The sequence below is a fragment of the Drosophila grimshawi genome, unplaced genomic scaffold (genome assembly GCF_018153295.1).
Source record: "Drosophila grimshawi isolate 15287-2541.00 unplaced genomic scaffold, ASM1815329v1 contig_848, whole genome shotgun sequence".
Taxonomy (NCBI): Eukaryota; Metazoa; Arthropoda; class Insecta; order Diptera; family Drosophilidae; genus Drosophila; species Drosophila grimshawi.
The window spans coordinates 17,735,138-17,760,687 of NW_025063692.1; the positions used below are offsets into that span (position 1 = coordinate 17,735,138).

General features: G+C 39.7%; 3 protein-coding genes across 6 annotated transcripts in view; 2 read left to right on the forward strand and 1 right to left on the reverse strand.

Moving 5' to 3' along the window:
* LOC6565258 (flotillin-2) overlaps positions 1 to 25,550 on the reverse strand; it is a 92,938-nt gene that overhangs the window by 22,037 nt on the left and 45,351 nt on the right. The window lies entirely within an intron of this gene.
* On the forward strand, positions 2,893 to 5,750 carry LOC6565253 (glucose dehydrogenase [FAD, quinone]). Its single transcript, XM_001991590.2, has 2 exons — positions 2,893 to 4,003; positions 4,633 to 5,750. The coding sequence occupies exons 1-2, from the start codon at positions 3,031 to 3,033 to the stop codon at positions 5,532 to 5,534; spliced, it is 1,875 nt and encodes a 624-aa protein (XP_001991626.1). The 5' UTR covers positions 2,893 to 3,030; the 3' UTR covers positions 5,535 to 5,750.
* On the forward strand, positions 11,812 to 21,615 carry LOC6565252 (glucose dehydrogenase [FAD, quinone]). The gene is made up of 3 exons (XM_001991589.2): positions 11,812 to 12,269; positions 19,632 to 19,882; positions 20,116 to 21,615. Exons 1-3 carry the CDS (start codon positions 11,812 to 11,814, stop codon positions 21,492 to 21,494), a joined length of 2,088 nt encoding a protein of 695 aa, XP_001991625.1. The 3' UTR covers positions 21,495 to 21,615.

Here is a 25,550-nt window from a genome sequence, read left to right on the forward strand (position 1 = left end):
GGCGGTGATCCGCCTGTCGAATCTGAGATGTTTTTATCTCTCGTTCAGATATGGCATGTTTACGGAACAGAGTTAAGAAAGCTCAAAGAATATATATTATTTTAACTGTCGCTAACACATTTTTATTGCTGTTCTTCTAGGATATTAACATTTACAAGAACAACAAGACTTAAGAGAAGCTGAAAGAGACCAGTTCTTAAGAGTTGTTGCCGTCTCAAATTTTGCAATCTTGGGCAGAGAAAGTTAATTGTCTTTAGAGAGATATAATTCAAATTCGAAGCATCATCGTAAAGTATTCACTAGATTAAGTAATTTTTGCATTTCCACTGCAAATGTGTTTCCAAATTTAAGTGCAGTATTGATCTAGACACCAATTTATAATACAAAAGCCACTGCATTGAAAGCTTGACGAGGTACAATCTAGCTTTGAGGCTATGACAAGTTTGCAATGTTGCTGACCAAGAATATATATAAAACCCCTTTGGGCCTAATTGAGCGTGCTCCAACTTACGTTATTTACTTTTGAAAGCGTCCATTTTCTAAATGAGAACCTTTCCCGTTTTTTTTTTGCAAATTGGCGCATTCAGACCTCCACTGTGAAAATGAAAGGGGAAAAACATTTCGCTTTCGCAAATTGGAGCACACCTGAATGAGTTCCCAGGTTAGCGATATAGGAACTAATCTACTGACTGATTTATTTTGACACCAGATACCTGTGCTACACTTTGGAATGCAGTACGCAGAGGTCATGTGGGACTATTAAACGGAGAACAACGGGAAGGCCTGCCAGGCAATGTACGACAAACGCTGCTATTGCCAGCGGCAGCCGTCAATATGCCTCCATACCATATGGCTCCAACAGAAAGGAACGCCTTTAAGGATATTACCAGAAGGGGTTGGGACAATCACATCCTAAGCCAAACAGATGCCCAACTTCTTCACTACTGATGCAACCTAGGAATGAAAAGACAGCTGAATACCTATTCGAGCAGAATTTCACAGTTCATATGAGTAGCAAAAGGGAATGGACGACATTAGATGAAGTCCACCCAATGAAATCGCACATCATAAAATGCTACACCGACGGATCACTCACCAATGAGGACACAGGTCTTGGAGACGCACACTAGCATTTTTTTTATTTCTTAAATCCATTTCCAAAATTGTATAAGCTTTATATTTGCTGACTTAAACTGATGCAAACATATAATTAACGTATTTACAGCTTATATTTCAAAAGATACCCTTTTTGCTGAGATTTGAACTAAGCTTATTTTTATACTTATTGTGTGATATATGATATAATGATTTGCTTGCTATATTTTGAGGGTTGAGCTCATCTGCTGCCCATTTGTTACGCCAAATGATAGTGCAAGTTTCTAACATTCATTCATCATTAAATATTCATCATTAAATGAACGAAGTCGAATGCGCTTGCAGCAGTCTGCACTTCAGCCAAACTTGAACTTGGGCTTCTGCTTTGCTTGCATGGAAAATTCTGAGAAACTTAATAAAAACTAGAAAACGTTGCTGTCGGGCGTAACCGATTGCCAAATACTCTGGTATGCCATCAGATAAGAGATTATACCGAACAGGGAAAGAGTAGCTAACAAGGTTTTGAAGGAGGTTCCTACTAATCTATCATACATATATATACAGAGAGAGAAGGAAAGGGGAGACTAAGTCCAAAGGCCAACTGCACTTGTTGGCAGGGTGCCCAGCACTTCGTGTTAGCCAAACCCAGGTGAACAGCTTACACGCTTACAGATGTTTAGGTGTTGCATCACAGATTCAGCACGTCGACTGCACACACCGAACTACCGGGCAAGGTGATTGCCGTCGGCTTATCGTAGAGTATGGATGAATAGCTTTATTTGTTGAAATGCGATCATATAAAACAATTTGAGGTACTGTAATTGAATTGGCCGGGTGGGTTTGCTTATCAGTTGCCCTCGCTTAGCAGTTTGCAGTTGTACTTCTGGCTTCACCTTAGCTATTGGCTGCACCCGCACTTGAATATCGCATCTAATCTCCGCTGGCTCAGTGATAAAGGCGCGTCCGGCAGAGCTGCGAATATGTTGGCATAAACAAACCTATATAAATATTAATACACGCTAACAAAATGTGGGATTAAGTTAAGCTCAATCTAGCTAATAACGCGTACAATTCCAAACGGACAATGTATTTGAACAATCGGGAACAACCTTCTGCGAAATACTCTGTTACAAGTGGTACCAGTGATGGCAAGGAGACTTCTGGAAGGGAGTGTCTGTTGGGCGGTAATCTTTGGAGGGGATTATTAAATTAAGCACTTCCAGTCTAGTGACTTTAGATTAAAAATGTGTAATTTCTTTTTAATTGCCAAACTGATGACTCTAGTTTTACAATTGCAGCAAAACGATGTATATTTATCGATGTTATCGATATGTTATCGATTTCCCAGCACTCTACTTTCGGGATCAGTATATAAAAACAGATTTATGTTTATTTTATAAAATGAAACATATTTTTCGCGAGCACACCTTTGTTTTAATAAATAAATATTAATTTAATACTCAAATTTGGAATATATTGAAATAATAAGAAAGAGAGAACTTGGGTTGATAATAATTCTAAATATGGTGCAAAGAAATTTCAATATTAGTGTTATCAATTGAAACCAAAACAGTTGAGTAAACTTAAACAAGAAATGATTTCTTGCTTTTAAGATAGTTTTTAGTTAAATTAAAAAGAAATTCCACAAACATATTTCAAATATATATGACAAGGAATTCAAAGTAAACAAAGTACAATTTGTTTTCTAGTGTATATATATATATATGTGCGCAGTTATTGTTTGCTATTTGCAATGCAAATGGCGCAGGTGATTTACGGCGATGTGTGCGGCATGCGAAAGCTAAAGCGGCCGGAGACGTACAAATGCCGGCTGATGACAATGTCCGGCGATCAGTTGCGTACGGGCAGCGTCAGTGAGCAGCCGAACCAGTTACCGAATTAGATTAGCTTCAGTTGAAAACCAAGGCAAGAACGATGGAGTTTCTGAGCGCACAGTGCGCGGCCCGCTCGGCAGGGCCGGCGAATACGCTCATGACGCTGTTGCTGCAAACGTTGATAGCCAAGTTTTGTGATCTGAGCGGTGAGCAGCAGTGGCCGGCAGATCAGGGTGATTGGCTAGAGCAGAACGGTGGCTTTCAGGAGCCCTACGATTTTATTGTCATCGGTGCGGGCAGCTCGGGTGCTGTTGTCGCCGGCCGATTGGCGGAGCAGGCAAATTGGCGAGTCCTACTGCTGGAGGCGGGCGGTGATCCGCCCATTGAAACGGAATTCGTTGCGTGGCACATGGCGACACAGTTCTCCGAGTGGGATTGGCAGTATCATACACAGCCGAATGGACGCGCCTGCATGGCCATGCAGGGTGAGAGCTGCCATTGGCCGCGTGGCAAGATGCTTGGTGGCACGAACGGCATGAATGCAATGATCTATGCGCGGGGCACACGCTTCGACTTTGATGACTGGCAGTCGCGTGGCAATCCCGGCTGGGGCTATGACGAGGTGCTGCATCATTTCCGCAAGGCCGAGGACTTGCGTTCCACGCGAACCGATTACAAGAAGGGTGATCATGGCGTTGGCGGACCCATGGGCCTCAACAACTATGTCTCCGACAATGAGTTCCGCTCGACAATACGGGCGGGCATGCTGGAGATGGGTTACGGCAGTGCGCCCGATTTCACCGAGGGCTCGTTTGTCGGCCAAATGGATATACTGGGCACTCAGGATGGGGGACGTCGCATTACCACCGCCCGCTCTCATCTGAACAAGGATACGCCCAATTTGCACATCCTGCGCCACGCCCACGTCAAGCGACTTAATCTAAATGCCAAACAGCGGGCGGAGAGCGTCACATTTGTCCATCGCGACGCCAAGGAGTATACGGTGCGGGCCAGCAAGGAGATCATTCTCTCAGCAGGCGCCATTGGCACCCCACAGATACTGATGCTCTCCGGTGAGTGAACAAAATAAGCAAACATCTGTCTTTGAATGCATTTTCAAATAAGATATATTAGGAGCAAATTGACAACAACAGACAGACAACGAGCCAGCCTTTGGTATATATCTATTTACCTATTTTTATAGTAGATTAGTGCGTTGCACATTGTGTGACAAAATTAGAATACCCCCCTGCAAGGGTATATAAAGTTGTCAAGGTTTGCCAATGTCAAACTATGCGCATAAATAATCGCCGCTCTCTTCAATCTTTGGCCGAATCGTAAAAGAGCGATAAGATAGCCAAAGCACAATAACAAACAAATTATAATAATAATAATAATACTGAATGAATATTTGGTGGACTGGTTAAGAAAATTTGATGCGATAGCAGCCAGTTTTAGCAAGCATAAAGAAACGTTTATAAAAGTTCTACTTATGACAGATTAAGCTATTAGAATATCTACAAACAAATAGTGCTAAGGCAATTGTGATTGCGATTATTATTTATTTGAAGAAGCTAATCTTAGAATTTTACTACCTCCGACATTGCCTATATAAAAATAGTTCAGCTTCGATTTAGTAGGTCAAGTTACGTTTGGTATCTATTAATACATTCCACCTTTATTTCATAAACATTCCGTGCAGGCATTGGACCAGCCAAGCATCTGAAGAGCGTTGGCGTTCCCGTTAAGCTGGACCTGCCTGTGGGTCGCAATCTGAAGGATCACGCGAGCCTGCCCGTCATCTTTCAGATCGACAAGTCCACAGCACGCAAGCCCACCGAGGAGGAGCTGGTAGATGCCATGTACAATCTGCTGATGGGTCGCCATAGCAAACTGTTGCATCACGAGGCAACGGCGCTGACGGGCTTCATCAACACGACCTCGCTGCATGGTCCCAATCCGGACATACAGACGACCAATTTCTTCAGCCTGATGCAGAGCCCAGAGTTGCGCGGCTATGTTGCCGCCACTGGGTTCAATGAGCGGGTCGCCAAGAGCATACTATCGGCTAACGAGAAGTCCAACACATACATCACATATCTGCTGCACTTAAAACCCTTCTCGGCTGGCCGTTTGGAATTGCAGAGTGCCGACTTTCTCGATGCGCCACTGATAGATCCGGGCTACATGACCGATGAGCGGGATGTGAACACCTATATACGCGCCTTGAACATCTATAAGCGGCTGCCGGAGACGAGTGCGTTTAAGGAGCGCGAGGCGTCGCTGCACAAGGTCGATCTGGAGGCGTGCAACGGCTTCGCTTATCAGACGGACGATTACTGGCGCTGCTATATTCGTCATATGACCACCACAGTTTACCATCCGGTGGGCACCGCTCGCATGGGACCCGTAACCGATCCCACTGCCGTCGTCGATGCCCGTCTCCGTGTCCATGGTGCGAGTGGACTGCGTGTAATGGATGCCAGCATTATGCCCGATATTGTCGGTGCGAATACGAATGCCGCTTGCATTATGATCGGTGAGAAGGGCGCCGATATGATCAAGGAGGATTACCTTGGCAGCAGTCAGCATACGGAGCTTTAAGTTCAACATCTTCGAACTGGCCATCTTACGAGTTCTGGTTAACTCCATCCACTTATATAAACTTATTAAATTACTTTTTTTGTACTTTTTTTTTTGTAGAAATTAAATTACATGTGCGGCGAAATTTGCAGTTGTTTTTTCTTGTATAATATTTGTGGATCATAAAATGAAAAATTAATTGATAAAATAGCTAGTCTGCAGATGCACTGTGGACGGTCGAAGATCTCGCCCTCAATTATTTTAAGCTCAGTTTGGGTGCAAGTAGTTCCAGTTCTTGTCAAACATTGAAAAAAATGAGCGGTTTGAAACTGCGATAAGCTGCACAGCTTTGAGAGTCACTGAACTATTTTCATAGTGGCTCTACAGGCGACATTTTTGGGTGCAGAGTGCGTTATGTTTAGCTTTGCACAGTGACTTTCAATGCGCAAAGTTCATCTGAACGCAAAAGAAGCATCAATCATGATAACTATATTTATAATTGTTTAATACATTTAACAGCGAAACCGAAATTCCAATTAGCTTACGCTTCGATCTGCGCTGAAAACTGAAAGAAAAAATTTAATTGGATTTCAGGTTTTATTTTAAACATATTGATGGGTCCACTTTACACGAAATATTTTTAAGTTTTTTCATGTTTTTGTTGATGTGAGATGACATTTTCGGTGCACACACAAAAACAGACGCTTGGAGGACGCTCCGAGGATACCAACTCTCGTTCGTAAGAAGAAGATGGGGGCAAGGTCCGAGGAACAGATAATTGTGTTTGCCCCTATCCGCAATGAGTTGCAATGAATCGCAGAGGAGCAATGAATAACGACAAGAGTGACACTACCTAGAAATCCTTAGGCAAACTCAACTCAACAGATTCACAAGTAAAAGTATTTTCTCTAATTTTCTTACTTAATCTAATCTAATCTAATCATTCTGGTCTTACAGATTAATTTAAGTAATTAATTTACACACTTAGTCGATTGCGGAACACTTGATAATCATAAGTTAAGCGCAATCTTTAAATCTATCCTATCTACATATTTACATATATGTATGTGCATATATAATATGTACACAGCATATATACATAAAATACTATTTAATGTTATATAACTTTACTCGATGTTAACAAGAATATAAGAAAAGTAAATGGGGAGATTTGTTCACCATAATTCATAACTTTCCTTTATCATTCAGATGTTTCCGATTTTGCCCTTTCAGTTAGGTGTTGCAGCATTATCAGCATCAGCAAGACGATAACCATTATTACCTTGGAATATGTCAAAAGTTTTTGCACAAGTCGTCACTCACTGGTTTTTGTTCGATCTTTCATGAATAAAGTTGTACCTAAATAACTGAGACTGAGACTGAGACTGGGACTGGGTCGGGGTCTGGGTCTGGGGCATGATTTTAGCCAATTGATTGATAGCTTTCACTTTTCCCAATTAGTGGCGAATTTTGGGTAGTTGTTATGCCGCATACCACTTGACGCCACATCGAGGCAACTGGGTGCTCGTCAAACTGTTTGGCTGTTTGGCATGCATACAAACTGATGGTAATTAATCGGTGGGTCGCACAAGTGCCCCTCACGGAGCGCAACTAAAGTGGCCCACGCAGCTGATTTCGGCTTGAAATGAATTGCCATTTGTTTTGATTTCTATTGTTATTGAGGCTAACTGGATAACGATTAATATCGCTTAATATGTACTTATAGATGCGCAACTTGTGTAATTATTTTCATTAGTAACAATATAACAAATAATTATCCCAGTTCCCTTGCTACACAGGTGAATATGTAATCTAAGCGGGTTCCCAAGCACTCTGCGTAAGGGTTAAGCAATTAACGCGCACATAATCGACTAACGGCTAAACTTGGCCAAGAGCTGGTAGCACACAGGGTAGGCTAGGGTAGGCTAAGGTAAGATATGGTATGGTACTGTAGGTAATGCGAAATCGTGACGTGCGAGTACGCAATGAGATCCATCAGAGATGCGTTACGCTGATTTGACAATGAATTATGAGCGAACGGGGCAACAAATTCATTTGCAGGCATTTAGGCAACAGATTAGAGATGAGAGATGTCAGTCCAGAGACAACTTCAACTACCAGTTGCCAACTACCAGTTACCACAGCAACTACCGATGTGTGCTTGTGGTGACACACTCGCACACACACACACACACACACATATATATATGTATATATGTACATGCATATCTGGGAAGTAACATCCGATTGTGGTTTATGTTTGGTTTGGTTGGTAAGTTTGGGAATAGGTCACGTAGTGCTCGTGCAATAAGCCACGCTCCGATTGGCTTTGTGGTTGGCCAAAGATACACACACACACACACATATATGTGTATATATGTATGTATTGGCAGATACATAGATACAGTTATGAGTTACGATTTCAAACACATTGACAGCAGCGCCGTGCACTTGTCACTTTTTGTGTTTGCTCCACAATTGCAGCAAAATTATTTGCCTTTTGCCTTTGTCATTTAATTAAGTTCATTTTCAATTTCATTGCCTCATTCCAGTGTGGTGCATCCAACTACCAACAATATATATATATATATATATATATCATTATATCACCCGCATTGCCTCTACTGATGCTTCTTCTGCTCAAAAATAGTCGCAAAAATGTGTGATTTTAAGCATTTTTTGCATTTCACTTTTAATTGCTTTTAAGTAAATGTTGGCGTCGATTAGGCAAGTGACACAGAGTTAGGTACGAAAACAGTTAGGCACAAAACAGCCGTAAGTACCGGAAACTTGTGCGTTTTTTATGTGTCGCCCGTAATTGTAGCGGAAGTCGTTTATTGTGGGTCACTTAGCCACCTAAGTTTCCTAACTGCCTATTGTCATCTCATTATGAAAATGCCAAGTGTTTGGTTTTAACAAAACAATTATAATAATTAACGAGTATTCAATTTCATTTAAGTAAACGCGAAACCCTTACAAAATCAAAAATAAACTAAGCAATTGCAAAATTGCCTATAAAATTTAATTTATATGAATGAAAAATCCTCAAAAATCAATAGGACTATCTTTAATAATAATAAACAAATGTTTTATATTGTTTAAAACAATAGCAAATAATAATACATTGTAGAAATCTCATTGTTGTCAGCTAAATTCTGTTAAAAATACAAAACGTTATATAAATCTGACAGACAATCATTAATTCTTTGTAAATCATGTAATAATAACTATGGCATGAAAGTTGAAATGCAGCTGAATTTAAAAAAGTGCTAAAGCAAAATATCTACTGATGAAAACTAAATGTATAAATGTATATTTCATAAGTGAGACTGTAATTAATTTGATTTTACGGGGGCAACTGGAGGACTCGTTGCATAACTTTGGAGATTGGCCATTTTACAATGTGGCTCACTGTTGCATTCCTCAATGACATCGTCATAAATAAATGCCCCACTTCTCAGCCCTTGACAATTCTTAGACCGCAATAAACGACTTCACATCTCATTGAAGGGCCTGCTCAGCACATGGCCAAGTTGTTCAAGTTGGTCAACAATATTTGGTTAGTGACGTTTCATATTTCATCTACGCGTGGAGTTTCCCAGCTACACTGGAACTAACAAATTTTCGCATGGAAAACTCACGCACAGCGAAGAAAACGCTATAAACAAAAAAACAACAAAAAAAAAAACAAAAACCGATTGTCGTCTGACCTTGTGACATTAGGTATACTACCAACAACAACAACAAAAACCACATCGAATAAATAGTGGCATAGCTTTTAATTGTCGCTTTACTAATTGGCGGTAATTATATTTTGTTACGCTTCGTCTTTGAGAGACCGAGAGGGCTTCCCCTCCACCTGCCCCTTCCTCAACTCTCTTTAATATGATTTGTTTACATAATCGAATTGGATGCGCTTTGAACAGTTGATTGAGACAGATAATTGGAGTACCGCTGATGGCTGGAATTGCGGTACTTTGTTGCCTCAAGAACGGGCTGGAATGCGAAGCTTCAAGTAGATTTTACGAGCTGATGTATTCCAAACCTTCGTTAATGTTAAGCCTGATTTTCAAGTATCAAACCTATTGAGATATGTTGCATTATATGTTAGGATTATCTTACAACAAACATATTTAGCTGCAGTACAAACAAAGCAACTCTCAATTGAAGCTTACTAAAATAAAATGCTTAATTTTCTAGTAATAAATATGATTAGTCATCATTCAATTGAATTGAATTGAATTGCATTTGATGCCAAACCACCAACGATTGGCTCATACCAAAATAATTGTTTTCCTGCGGTTTTTCCAATCATTTCGGTAATTGAGTTGAGTTTTTCCAACCGGTTTTCGTTGCCATTACATTCAAGTATAACTATTATAATTTTTGTAGCAATTCTTTTGCTTTTGTTTTGCATCCGCTGCCGCTTAGGAGATGGCGATGGCGACATTACTCTAGTTCCTTATCTCATTGCTCCGACTAAGCCAATGGCTTACGTGAGCACACACACATGTACACACACACACACACACACACACACACCTACTTACAAAGCCGGAGATCGTCGGCTAAGTGAGCATGAAGGTCGTTTGATTAAGTGAAATAAAAAGAGAGCTAAGATAACTGAAGTAAAGTGAAAAGCTTAACAACAACAACAACAACAACAAGTGTCCAACATCCGAAAACGACAAAATGCCGACAGACAGGTAAACTGTGGACATCTCTCAAAAGTGTGGCGAGCATCGAGGCAGGAGCGCCAAACGGTTGCCAATCGGTTATGCGCTCACCACGCAATCGAGTACAAGTGCGAGTGCGAGCGCGAGCGCGAATATTCAACCGTTTCGCAACACCTGCCGACAAACAGCAGCCGAAAAGGAGCAAACAATCTGGAGCGCGCTCTCCATTTGCGCTTATTGGTGTGGTGGTGTTAGAGATGAGCGCGTGTCCAAATATGTTATCAATACTACGATCCGAATATCGTAAGCAAATATAAATTTTTCTTATATATCGAGTACTTCTAGTCTAGATTCAATACGTACGAATGTTCAAACATTAAATTGACGGGCAATAATATTATTCATCCTGCAGATTCCTTCGATTCCTTGAATCATTTTACTCTTTGATACATCTACTCGCATCCTTACAAATAATTAATTGATTGATGGCTATATATGGTAGCCAAGGATCTGGACAGTATGTAAGACGATCACATAACCCCCAATATGTTTCTAAATACTCAGCGGATCGTCTTGAAGGTTTTGGAGTTTCTCGTATTACGCTTTCGGATCAATATTAATTATGCTTCTATAAACTATTAAAGACTTGTCCTTGATTTGAACCTTCAGCAAACACAAGAGTAAGATGGAGATGGACATGAGATGATGGAATGGGCGACACAAACTGCTGGAAAGGCTATTTCTATTATTACCGTTAATAATCTTAAACGCAGCTTTAAATTCGTATGCTGCCAGTAAATTAATTAAGAATCTGACACAAAGAGGAGTGCATAAAAGTACACATATTTGCTGCCAGTAAAAAGCGAACGAAAATTGATCGGGAAACGCTGTGAATACAGCCCAAAATGATCAAATAACTTTCTTTCTTCGTGTCACGCGCTCAGCTCTACTGTGTGAGAGTGTGCACGAACCAACACACACAAATATATTTACACACACACACACACATAGAAGCAGAGAGCTCCTCGGCGTGCGCATGCGCAACCGCTTCCCCAAGCTTGCAACAATCAAGCAACGCGAAGCAGACAAAACGTCGTACACGAGCTGCTTTTGTGGCTCAGAAACGCAGCGGCTGCCAAACGAGTCGGTTGCCTTTTTCAATTTATCAACTCTTTTTTTTTTTTTGAATTTGCTCCAAGCGCGACGAGGAATTTTACGCAAAGACTCGACGCGCCTCGCACTTTAGTTGATTTTTTTTACAACACTTTTTTTTCCGCCGTTGTGTTTGCATTGGGCGTCCAAATGAAAGTGCTCAATAACAACAGCAATAAAGTGCACAACCACAACCACAACAACAACAACAACGACCACAATAATTGTAGACGTGATCGCGATTGATGTATGTGAATGAAAGTGTTTAAGGCGAGTTCTTGGAAAAAAGAAAAGAAAACGACAAAAATGTGCTAAGTGCTGAGTGAGTGACGGATGCAAAGGAGAGAGACGTGAGGGAAGTGTTCAAAGTTGAAGCAGTGCCTTAAGGATCGCAGCGAGATCTATATATATATATATATATATATATATATAAATATATATATTTGTTATTATATATTTATATATTAAGTATGGTTGTTGTGCCTGCTTTGGGCGCCGCCGCCGTTTCGGTGGGTGGGCTGCTGTTCAAGGCCAGCGCCGCCTCCAAGGCAGCTGCCGCAGCGGGCATTGCTGCTGTGGGCGCCTCCAAATTGGGTCTGGGCATCGCGGCTGCCATCAAGCTGACAACCGCCGTTATCGGCGTTGGCAAGCTGACAATTCTACCATTTCTAATCGCTGCAATTGCGTACTACAATTACGATCTATTCGATCCGGAGAATCGACCGTTCAATGTGAAGCAGGTGGATTTGGCCTACGATTTTATCATCATTGGCGGTGGCTCGGCGGGAACGGTGCTGGCCTCGCGGCTATCGGAGGTGCCGCACTGGAAGATACTGCTGCTGGAGGCCGGCGGACATGAGACAGAAATATCGGATGTGCCGCTGCTCTCGCTCTATTTGCACAAATCCAAAATGGACTGGAAGTATCGGTGAGTCGAGTCGAGGCAAGGCAATATCTCTCTCTCTCTCTCTCTCTCTCTCTCTATCTATCTATCTATCTCTGTTTGTAAACGAGGCCTTCACACTGACACACTTTGTAAAGACAAGGACAGCCAAGCAACAAAAACTCAAAATACAAATAAAAAATACAAAAACGAAACGATATAGTAATAATAGTTATAATAGTTGTCGACGACCACTAGCTAAGTACACAATTGTCATTCAGTCATTCAGTTTGCCACCTTTCGGTCAAGTCAAACTAAACACGCCCCAAGTAGCAGCGAGTCTGGTCTGTGGTTTGTTGGTGCGTCACTTGAATGAGTTGCCACTTCCACTTGCATGTGGCATAATCGCTTGGCTGTGTTGACTGTGATATGCAAATGGCCCAATGCCTACGGGTGTTTATTAGTTTATTGGGTGTGTGCCAAAGTAAAGTACATTTAAGGTGGATACAGTGTGGATACAGTAAATATTATTCATTGAATATGTTTGCAGCATGGACTTCTTCAATTAAAAAAAAAAACAGAAATTACAAAAATTGGAAAACACCACGTTTTTGGTATATTAAAAAATGATTAAAAAAGCTGTTCTTAATCGATGTTTATAGGGCATATTTGGTTTATGTTGGAAACGTTATGGAATTTTCATTGAATTTTATTGAATTTCTAAATCAGGTTGATGATTTTTTAGCTGCACTTGGCTCAATAAATAACTTTGATTGACATTAAGTTTGGGCAGTTAAAACTGTAGTCAATGGAACCTCTTTGCACTCGTTGTTTGGCAAATTGAGTCTGTGGTTGAAACATGATAAACACGTTTAGTTTCTAGTGCATCTGGCGCTGTTGGGCGACAGCCTCTTGATCTTTCAGTTAGCAGTAAGCTGTCAAATTTTGTTTGGCTATTTGCGAACGCTTTTCACACACAAATGCCATAGGCGAATGGATCTTGTGGGGCAACACTTAGCGTATAGACAGTTTTAAATTGCTGCAATAAACAATTGAATAATGCATTTGTAATGAACACTAAGCAAATGAAATTGATTTGTACAATAAACGCATTGTGCAACGAAAAATTAACAATTGTAACTTTTACAAATTTTGGAATGCATCGTTTACACTGACTAAATAAGTTCTGGGGCGTTAGATTTTGAGATTGACAACCTTTAGATGGTATGTGCCAGTTGAGAATGCCTTCTTACTTATTTGGTCTCTGAAAGCCACTTGAGTGTCTTCTAGCGCTACCTACGTGACTTGCAACTTGAATTACTTGTGTGTGGTTTGTAGAACGGAGAGCCAAAAAGAAAATAGCGACTTTGCAATTAAATTAAATCATTTCTTTCTCAGTCTCTCTCCCACTTTCCCACTCTCTCTCTCTCTCAGTCTGCCTCTCTTGGAAGCCCAATTGGAATTAGAACACTCTACCGTTAGGAACAGTTTTTTTTTTTTTATCTCAGATTTTGTAGCTCTTTAACTCTTGATCACCTGTTGCCAGCCAGTTGATTGTTTATTATTCATGAGTTGACTTTTTTCTTCTACTTCTTAAATATTTTTTAAGGCTTTTCAGCACAATCTATTTAACTGTCAGCGTAATCTATTTAACTGTTTCCGTAGGGCCAAGCCCAAGCCATAGCGGCCATCAAAATTTCACTTTTTTTCATGTTTCATATGGTTTATTTATTTGGCCAGTCAGAATGCCATCGGCATTAGCATGCGACCACAAACTAATACATGCCACAAAATTCCATTTCCATTTCCACTTTGGTTCGCTTCGTCTTTTCTATGCAAGTGAATGCAGCTTGTTGCCAGTTGCCGGTTGCCTGCTGCCTCCCGGCAAAATGCATACGAAATAAACACACACACACACACACTTATGGAACTTTATTGAATAGAGTGTGTAGCAATCAACGCCTGTTTTCTGCGCCATTGCATCACAATCGTGTGGCAGTGGCAGACGGCGAGGGGCAGTCAAAAACAACAACAACCAGTTGCCAGTTGAGTTGGCTCAGTTCGGCTCGGCTAAGGCCAAAGAGCCCTGTCGCCCATGGGCGCCAAACTTAATCCCTGTCCAGCATCGTTTATATATACATATATATATCTGTCTTTGTCTTTGGATATTAGGTAGTTGTTGTTGTTGTCTGTGACGCAATCAACGAGATTCGTTGAATTGTGTGCTGGCTCTTAAGCGAAACTGAAATACTCTGCTTGCAACATTCTCTGTTGCACTTCAATGATTTGCATGTGTTGAAAATCAAGTCACTTTTGGCTTTCAAGTTTTCAATATTTGGCAGCCTTTCATTTGCTTTGATTTTAACAAATATTTGGAAGTTATAGATTAATTAGATGGATTTGCTAACTAGAAGAAGAAAAATAAATAAATAATATAATTTCGAACTGATCAAATTACTAAATATGTTGGCAACAGCATTACATTTTTCAGGGAAGGTATTTCAGGATACACACACATATTTGTGCTCGGTTCGATTATCATGCTATCGGAAATCGATTCTTATCGATATTCACGAAACGGTGGGAAATTAAATCAAATTCATATACAAATTCTTTATTCAAGAATGTATATACTTTATGGAGTCGGATATGCTTCCTTCTGCCTGTTTTTATACATATTTTCACAAAAACCATTATTCTCTTTTTACCCATTTTAATTGGTTCAGGTTATAAAACTGTAAACCGGATAGACAAATCTAAATTACTGACAGATCATAGATATCAAACGTGTTTCGGTGCTGCCAGATCTGCACTGGCAAGTGGCAACGTTGCAATTTTGGCAAGTACATGCTAGTAAACTCAACAAGTAAGAGCAATACAAGGAATATTCTTTAACTAACTCTCTTTAACCAAGGCTAACTGATATTAACAACATGATTTACCTATAATAAAATCTGTTAATTGTTTACAATTTTGTGTTAGACAGCTGTGTGCAATACAAATTGTGTCATTTAAATGCCACAGCTGTGCCTTTTAACATTTGTTTGGATTATGAGTTATTAGGCAACAGCAACACACATGCACAGATTAGGAACACACCTATCAAGTTGTTGCAAAGTTAGAGTGTCGCTTCCACCTGCTGGTCCATCACAGGTCACTCAGTCAAAGATCTCATCTGTTAATGTTGCTGTTGTTGCTCTTGTTGTTGTGTCTGGCTGATGCAAGGTGTGTAACAACCCTCAGCACTCAGTCATAAATGTCAGCGTTGGTTAGCGCCTCTTCTCACAGCAAACACCTTAAAGCGTCTGCTTTTCGATGTTTGCCATAAGTTTCCCTAAATACGTTTCGCACTTAAATAAGTTAAACGTTTCGATTGCAAGTCTTAGGCGGACGGGCAGAAGACAAGGGAGATCTGGTCCGTACCGGCATATCCTACTGCCTACAGCCATTTCTCAATCTGAATGCGACGGCGAATGCCAAATGATCAAAACCGGATCGTGTGGCATTAAGTGGGTTAATCGGTTACAGGCTTGTCGGCGCTGGGAATGGCTTGAAATGAAATGAAATGAAACACAACACCAGGCCACATCGGGTAAGCAGCAGCAACTGCAGCAGCAGCAGCAGCAGCAGTAGCAGCAGCAGCAGTAGCCGCAGAAAGCTAAAGTAAGCGGATTGCCTGCAATGAGCACAATTGCCAATCAAAAATACATGAAACGCAAACCAGCTACAACAAATATGTGCTTAACCGAATATAAGATACACTTGCAGACCAAAGCAAAATAATTCTTCGACATCTTAGAGTTATTTTATATTATTTATAAAGATTTATCACCGAAAAGTAGAATAGAAATCTTTCTATTTCTTAAGGAAAAATAGAAAAGAACATTTTATTCATATATCTGAAAATTATTTCTAAAAACAAGAAATATTTGCTAGTTTTCAGGGCGATTGTCTAAAATTCAGCGAGTTTTTTCTGTGTAGAAAGTGTAGAAACGAGAGAAACACAAGTTATTGAAGCAGTTCTCTGCAAGTTGCACAACGACAGCTTCAAAGATGAGTGGCTGATTTGCTCATGGCCACATTAAGAGATGATAAAGAATTAATATATAACATTACATTTAAGCAAATTCGCATACCCTTTGTACAGGGTATGAGTAGAGCGTTTCATTGACTACGAGAGCGTGACAGGCTTCACTGAGCTGCCTTACAAATGAAACGCTCATAGAGATAAAAGCCAAGCGTTGCACCAACACACACATACACTGTCACACACTCACACGCACGCGCTTGTCACTGATACGTGAACTGCGTCATCAAAATTGGTGAAAAAAGCTTACAAAAAAAAACAAAAACAAAACCAATTTCACAATTTTCCTTCTTGTGGTCCGTTACAAATCGAAAGACTTAGGACACGAACTTGCTAATGCTATTAACCACATCTGGCAGCGCAAAAAAAAAGAAGATAAATAAAAAATCATGAACTGCATAATGTTGCAAATTGGAACCTTGACTTCAGTTAGTTACATATACACAAATATATATTGATGTTTTTGCCAATTATATTCGCTTGCTGCTTTTGGCTTTTCACTGGTGATAATTGAATTACCGTTTGAATTTGCCATAATGGGGCAAAAGTAGAGCTTAACTACAACAAAATAAATAAATGATGACAGCTTTGTGCAAATGTGAAATTTATTTGCATTCTGCCTACACTGTAAATTGCTTTGGCAACGTCACGCTAACTGAATTCACTAAATCAATTTACATTATTTTTTACAAACCTCCGTTTAAGCTCCATGAGAGGTTAATTAAAAAGGTTAATTGCTTAAGTCATTTTAAAACTAATTGAGATGCGATAAGAAACATTTTGAACATAAACAGGTTTCTAATGAATTATGGAGCTCATTTATATATGCATTCGTTAAGAATATTCAATGGCTTGCTTTCTATAATTTGATTAAAATGTTCATTAACGAAAAGGTTCGACTAAAAAACAAAACAACTTTAAGCCAACTTTTAACTAAGCTTTATTTCGGGTCGTTCCCTAACATATTTCATAAGCCTATTTCAGTATCAATTAAGAACTAATATTATTGATTTTCTTTTTTTTGTTTCTATAAGGTAGATTCAAGCAGCACTCTTTATGTAAAAAAAAATAAGGTCAATATTTGATATATCAGAGAATTTTTGTTGGCATGCAAATATAGTTGACGATTTAAATGCTTGTGCTTAGCAGGCTCAACTCAGGTATTGGAATGCAAACGAAAGCAAAAACAAAACATAAAAACAAAAAAATTCAAAATATACGAAGCGACCGCCCAAAAATGTGTAATGTTCAACATAATTGCTCTCAAAGAGGGCCACAAAAAACAGCTAACAATAATTGGTAACGTTTATGTGCGCTAAATGTTAAATGGCTAATAAAATAAACAAACACACACAAACAGACACAAATTGCGTCATTTTGAACCGAAAAAATTGCGTTGGGAAGAGCAGAGCAGAGGGAAAGTTCGATATTTTATGACAGACTCTAACTATCTGACACTGCGATGTGGCTCAATGACTTGAATGATTTATTGACTCAAAGCGCATAGCCAACAGCACGCACCACGCCAAGCAATGCGACACAGTGGTATAAGAGCAAATGGCAGGTGGCGCCAGCCAAATAAATGCCAGCATATTAATCAGCCCCCAACTGAGGTGATTTGAAGCCCAAAGGCGTGGAGAAGCGCACATAATCATATCAAATAAATGCATAATAAATAAACACATATTATCAGCAGCTGATGAACATGAGACAGTAACAAAAACACAACAATACTACAAAAGATATATATATATATAAAGCAACAACAAAAGGAAAAACATATTTAAATATGAAACTTTTAGTCTTCAGTTTTACACTCTAAATTGAATATCAACAATCTTAATCTGCCTCTGGCATTACACGTCGTGTTGTGTCGTTTTGAATTGACCAGGTTTTCCGCAACTGACATATTGTTTCCTCTTTTCCATACTCTGTACATATGTGCAAAGCTGTCAAACGTGTATGATCGACTATGTATATCATATATATTACATGTTCTTCTTAAAGATCCCTAAGCAGCTGTTGCTGTGAGTGCTGATCAATCCAGAGACTATAATTTGTGGTTGGTAAATTTTGTGAATATGAACTCATTATGCTTATATAATGATCTACTTCCGTTTAGGTATGATTACAGGGTATTTGGCAGTTATCACACTATGTAGACCATTGCTCTTTTAATTGTTTTGTCATTTTTTCAGGTGTGCTGCAGTTGTGCAGTACTTGCATAGCTCATTGTTGATTGTTTTTGTTGATTGTTGGTTGTTTTGTTATTTTCATTTGCTGACATTAAGTTTGCTGTTCGTGTTTTGCTGCCCGCGGTTTCCTGTATGTTTAATGCATAACGGGATAACAAATGAAACTAATTTGCGCAAAGAGAGGACAAAGTAGAAAGTGGTAGGCGTTTTGTAAACAACTTACAGTCAAGCATTGGGATCAACATTAGAGCTCCGGCCAAATATTCGAGCAGTTGATGGTAATGGAATGTGCAAGGGAGTGGGTCTTTGCTTTCTGGTAAAAAGCAATAAATTTTATTTATTATCGATACAGAGCTAATATCCTAGGGTTGTCTTTCTCATTTTATGAATTATTTTCATATATTTAAAGATTATTTCTAAAATCTGCTTGTTGATGGAATGGATATCTGATATATTGATTGGCTTGACCTCTAAACTAAAAACAAATTTTGTTAGTTAGATCTGTACTTATAGTTATAGTTGTAGTATATTTCAAAGCAGGGTATTCCTTGTAGCGTGTAACTATCTGTAGATGCTCATAACGAGTACTTTGAATCATAAGCCATTCGTGCCACCAGGCAATCGTGCTAAAAGCCAAATAATGTTGCAGATAATGTACAGCTTGAATGCTGACTTTCAATCGAAGTCGCAACAATTGCGGTTTTTTTCCCCTAATGAAATTGCCATCAGCAACAATTGTTGTTGTGGTTTGTTGACGATACTGTAATAAAGTTGCCCAGTGGCCAACAATTGTTGACCGTTTGCGTTTTTGTTGCCGGCTTCTGTTCAATATTATATATTTTTTGTATTTGTTTTGCCTCAATTGGTTTGGTCAATGGCGACTGCCGCTTCAAAGCGACTGCCGCTGCCGAGGGGCTTTTGACATATTGGAGTGGGCGTGGTTTGGTTACCTGCAGCTAATGCGACTTTATTGTCGTACTGTGTTTACCTGTTGATTAATGATGAAAGCACTGCCAACACATTCCCTAATTGATTGCGTTTTCACCACATCTTTCTTTCCCTCTCTCTCTCTTTCTCCCTTTCTATCTTTCTCTCTCTCACTCAATGTGTCTGTCATCGGTTCAGCACACAGCCTCAGTCGACTGCCTGCCAGGCGATGAAGGATAAACGCTGCTGCTGGACACGTGGCAAGGTCATCGGCGGCAGCTCCGTGCTCAACACGATGCTTTACATACGCGGCAATCGGCGTGACTTTGATCAGTGGGCAGATTTCGGCAATCCCGGCTGGTCCTACGAGGAGATATTGCCCTATTTCCGCAAGTCGGAGGATCAGCGCAATCCCTACCTAGCTCGCAACAAACGATACCACGGCACAGGTAAGCAAAAGCTCAGCAAACTCCTTAATTCTAGAATTTAAAATCTTTTTTTTTTTTGTTGTGAAACTCTCAAATTGAATATGTTGTTTGCAATTTATTAATTAATAATAAAATAACTGTGCTCAGCTTTAAGTCAAAAGAGATTTAAGCTTCTTGTTGCACAATATAAGCAATTTCACCTAACTCCCAGCTTGTGGATCACTTATCCAATCACATTTTGTTTCCTTTTTAAGGTGGCCTCTGGACAGTGCAGGATTCGCCGTACAACACTCCCATTGGACCGGCCTTTCTGCAGGCCGGCGAGGAAATGGGCTACGATATTGTGGACGTGAATGGGGCACAGCAAACAGGCTTCGGTTTCTACCAGTTCAACATGCGACGTGGGTCGCGCAGCTCCACGGCTAAATCATTTTTACGGCCGGCGAGACTGCGTTCCAATCTGCATATTGCGCTCTTCTCGCACGTGACGAAAGTGCTGACAGATCCGAAGACGAAACGCGCCACTGGGGTGCAGTTCATCCGGGACGGTCGGCTCCAGAATGTCTATGCGACGCGGGAGGTGATATTGGCTGCCGGTGCCATTGGCACACCGCATCTGATGATGCTATCAGGGATTGGGCATGGCGAGGAGCTCGGTAGGGTGGGCATACCGCTGGTGCAGCATCTGCCGGGCGTCGGCCAAAATCTGCAGGATCACATAGCCGTGGGTGGGATTGCCTTTCTCATTGACTATCCCATTTCGATTGTGATGAAGCGCATGGTGAATGTGAATACGGCACTGCGCTATGCAATTACCGAGGATGGGCCACTGACGTCCAGCATTGGACTGGAGGCGGTGGCATTTATCAATACCAAATATGCGAATGCCAGTGACGATTGGCCTGACATGAACTTCATGATGACCTCCGCCTCGGTGATGTCCGATGGCGGGTCACAGGTGAAGACTGCCCACGGTCTGACCGATGAGTTCTACAAGGAGGTCTTTAGCGAGGTCAGCAATCGCGATGTCTTTGGCGTCTTCCCGATGATGCTCCGACCCAAGAGTCGCGGCTATATTAAGCTGGCATCGAAAAACCCGTTACGCTACCCGTTGCTCTACCACAACTACCTCACGCATCCGGACGATGTGAATGTGTTGCGCGAGGGCGTCAAGGCGGCAGTTGCCGTTGGTGAGACGCAGGCAATGAAGCGTTTTGGTGCACGCTTCTGGAGCAAACCGCTGCCCAATTGCAAACATCTGAAACTGTTTACGGACGACTATTGGAACTGTTTCATTAGGCAGTACACGATGACCATTTACCATATGAGCGGAACGGCCAAAATGGGTCCGCCCAGCGATCCCTGGGCCGTGGTCGATCCACAGCTGAGGGTGTATGGTGTGCCCGGGTTGCGTGTCATCGATGCGAGCATCATGCCGGCAATCACTAATGGCAATATTCACGCGCCCGTCGTCATGATCGCCGAGAAGGGGGCCGATCTCATCAAGGAGCTGTGGCTCACGCCCGTCGCCCAGACGCAGGCGGGTCACAAGTGGCGCACAAAACGATCGCTGAGTGCCAACAATCAGACGCTCGCAGAGACAGTGCATCAATGGCCATTACCAAGCTCGTAGCGGGTAGGGGAGAGGAAAGGGGTCAACTATTAAACTGGCCCCTCAATAATAATTGCTTAAAGTGGCATTTCGACTTTAGATAAATCTTGGAGCAAGCGCTTTGAACTTTAACTAAGCTCAACTGTACTCAGTCAATACAATTAGGCTCTAGTAAATCGAGTTAAAACATTTGCTTTTTATCGATTTCCTAAAGCTTACAGTTTACTTAATTATAATTTATATTTTTATTTTATTTTTTTTGATTTCATTAACTTAGTCAATCTATAAAAGCTTTAATATTTCTACGCATATTTTATCCCTTTTTTTCTTTCATAGTCGATAAAAACTTTAGATTTGCATTATTTTTCCAATAGTTGCTCTATTCTAAACGCTTTACTCAGCAAATTTGAACAACCAAAAGAAGTTTTTTATTCTATCATAGGTATAGTCAATCACTGCAATTGAGCTCGATTAAAGTTTCCCAAAGCTTAGTTTGTCGTGATGAAGGCCTTGAGTTTCTTTAATATTTATCAATCTTTTATCGATAAATTACTCAATGCTTAATAGTTTATGTTGTTTCTCTGCTCAGATGAATCGTAAGTTTAGTCGCCACTTTGAGCTTGTGTTATTGGATTATACACGTTAGTCGGGTAGTTTTTAGATAGTTAATTCTCAACGCATGCTTGTACATCGCACACTTAATTTATTAAGCTTAAGTTCGCTTTGCTGCTCCTATTTCTGTGCGTTGTCCTTAGTCAGTTAAGCGCTTTTTGTAAATATCGAGTCATTTATGGTAATATGTTTTTTTGTTTCTTACATATATTTATAATATGTATATTACTTATGTATAACGTTTTTTTTTTAATATTTTGTCTGATAACATATATACTCATATACCACTTGTTTTTTATCATCGTCGCGTACACTTGGAGTACCTCAATTAGCCCGTAAGTTGGATACGAAATTTAACGAATAAATACAAAAAAATTAATAATACATGCGTATAATTTGATTTTGTAACAGTGCTTGTCAAACCTACGCTTTTGAGCGATTTCTCAAACCACATGTATTAAGCTTTGAAGTTGGAACCGTTGGAGCAGACTTATTTAGAGCTTTTAGTGGCATTGCTACTCGAAAAGTTGAGCTCGGCTTTAAACCTTACCTGCAATGAAGAAATTTGAAAGTTGCATTTAGCTTTGGTAAAATATACAAATTTGTAAAGCTTAATTTAATTTTATTAAAACACTTGAACATTTCTATTATTATACAACAAAGCGGGGAATCTCTCAATTAAATGTATGTTTTAAATATTATATATCCCAAGGGGATCTGATCCTGATTCTTGCGGATAATCGACATTTAATTTTGTTGCATAAATATTAGTGTATCTTCGTCAGCGTCAGAGTCTGATGTTATGGTTTTATTGCTAACTATTGACGTAGGAGTATTTTATTTTTTTGGTTTCTATATACCTTAAAAAACTCAATATATTCACTTGAGCAGCTAATGAAATTCTACTGCACATTCGATTTGTCTTTGTCATCATACATAAGCAGTACTTATTTAAAAATATATAGATACATATATGAACTGAATGAGTTCACAATATGGACTTTCAACAATGAAATGTGACAAACAAATTGAATGCAAGATATTTTAAGAGACTTCTGATTTTAATTAAGCAACAATGTCGCCATCCTTATAAATTAATATATTTTATTTGGAATATTATTTTTAATTCCCAATTTATTGTCTTCATACCCATTTTAATGTATATAACTAGTCGATAAAGACAAATCGCTTTGTTCAAATTTATGGCAAAATAAAGGTGAGACGAAGCCAAATTAAGGTACACATAAAATGTGTTAATGTTGCCAAATCGTAAAAAAAAAACGATTTATTTGCATTGATCATTGCCACCATTTTGCCACTGGGATATTAAATTAAGGAGGTTCAATCATTTGGTCCGACTTATACCTTTTTGGTTAAACTAGCGTTTTGGGAAGAGCAAATATTACTTTTGATTGTGCAAAAGCGGAAACTAGAAAGACTGCTTGCTGGGCCACACTTCCGAATGCATTTGGAAGTAATTCCCAGTTTAGATGTTATGCAATCTATATGGCATAAAATACATCGTAATCCATAGAGTTTTCCTCATTGTACACACAATGGGTGTAAATTCGTTAACAAAAAAAAAAAATACATTAAATTCATTAAATACATAAAGACAGCTTAATGCGTTTTGCAATTAGAAGCGCCAAGGAACCGTTAAATGGAATTCAAAAACAATTACGATTACAATTGCAATTACAATTACAAGACTATTTTCATTTTCAAAGATTATTGCTATTAGCCCGAGATAATTTAGAGACGGGGCCGACCCGTTAGGCTGTTACAAAGATATAAAAATAAAAAAAAATTAACGATGCATATAGTCGAAACAATAATATGTGTATTGAATAATGCATTTATCGTAAAGGCGGTATCGTCTAGTCCAGGCTTGACCAATGATTTTTTTTTTTTAGCAAATTGAATTATAATTGTACAGCTCAAGTGAGTTTTATCCTATACTCTATTCAATGGGTACATAAGGTTTGGGCCATTTTCGAGGCAAGGAAGTTTTGCACCATCAACTTTGTCATACATACCAGATCTGAAAAATCCCTATATAATTGTAACTCTCAAGTTAAAGCACTATCTCAAAAGTATACAAAATCAGAATGGATACTGATAATCAAATACACTCGCCAACATTTAAATTTCATTCAGGTATACTCGAAATTGCGCAAAATCATTTGCGTTTCCAAACTTCAATTTTTGGTGTTATATTTAATCAGTAGATATGACATGTTTGAATACGCTCAATCCAATAACTTAAAACTTATTTCTATATCAGCTATGTGATACAGTTGTCCGATCTCCGACATGAATATGAATGTGTTTCAAGACTCAATAGATTTTCTTTCAAGTTGAGGTGGACAGTGATGTCCAGTTCAATATATTGCAAACTTCACGTCATAATTAGAAGAGTGTAAAAAAAGAAGACAATAGGAAAAGTTCTCTTAAAAGTTCCATCTAACAGTAAAATAAAATATCTGCAAATCGGGCTATTGTAATCGATGAACAGAGTATTGCGCAGTCGAAATCTAATGACGTTCTGACTCATTTATTTTTATTATTATTATTATTTATTTATTCAATTTTATTTTATGATAATTGCTACACTGAGTCCAATTGCCGACTCCGGCGTTAAGTCGGATCTGTGGCTTGGGTCGCGGAAAACGACCATAAATTCAATTGCAAGCTGCTGCAAGGTGTAGCTGATATGGGGTGGGGAGCCGAGAGGGCGGCGAGGTGATTTACAGTTGCTAGAAACGCTCTCAAGTGCAACGCATAAATATGTATACAAACCCTAACTGTTTGCCTCGCTGAGTTTTTGGCCAGCGCAATGACCGCCCAAAATGCAGCCAAAAGAAAGTTGCTAACACCAAAAACAAAAAACCCAATGTGGCTTCAATGTCAACCTGAAGCAGCTGTTTCGATACCATTTCACAGTGGCCTGTGGCAAACTCCAGCCGAACGGGAATTGTCGGAAGCGGCCAAGAGATAAGTAATATGTGAATGCCATGCGTAGAAAATTTATTTGACTTCACTTAACTGGCTAATTTATTAAGTGTGCGTGTGTGTGTGTGTGAGTGTGTCTTGTGTATTTTGTGTCGTTGCTCTGCAAAAGCCCTCTGTGTGAAGGTGCAACCCACAAACCCACCCCACCACACCCCACCACAACCCATACAATCCAGTCCACGATATTTGCGAATTTGCGTGTCGAGTTCACAAAACACAAAAGCCAAATAAAAAACGTTTCAAGCCACTTGAATGACTTAATGATTGAATGAATAAAGATGCCAGATGCGGAGTTGACAGATAGAGTAGTAAATGTTTATAGCGGTACAAAGTGGATTTACCATGCACAAGTATCGTGTGGGTTTCTTCTTGGGGTCGTTCAACGTTTAACAGAAAGAAGACATTGCACCCTCCATAAAAGTGGAGCCCACAGTTAAAAATGGAGCTTTTTCT

Bases quoted from the DNA above. Each gene is read 5' to 3' on its own strand.
- LOC6565253 (XM_001991590.2), top strand. From the start codon at position 3,031: ATGGAGTTTCTGAGCGCACAGTGCGCGGCCCGCTCGGCAGGGCCGGCG. The intron at 4,004-4,632 runs GTGAGTGAACAA...CATTCCGTGCAG, and splicing joins ACAGATACTGATGCTCTCCG to GCATTGGACCAGCCAAGCAT.
- LOC6565252 (XM_001991589.2), top strand. From the start codon at position 11,812: ATGGTTGTTGTGCCTGCTTTGGGCGCCGCCGCCGTTTCGGTGGGTGGG. The intron at 12,270-19,631 runs GTGAGTCGAGTC...TCATCGGTTCAG, and splicing joins AAAATGGACTGGAAGTATCG to CACACAGCCTCAGTCGACTG. The intron at 19,883-20,115 runs GTAAGCAAAAGC...TTCCTTTTTAAG, and splicing joins CAAACGATACCACGGCACAG to GTGGCCTCTGGACAGTGCAG.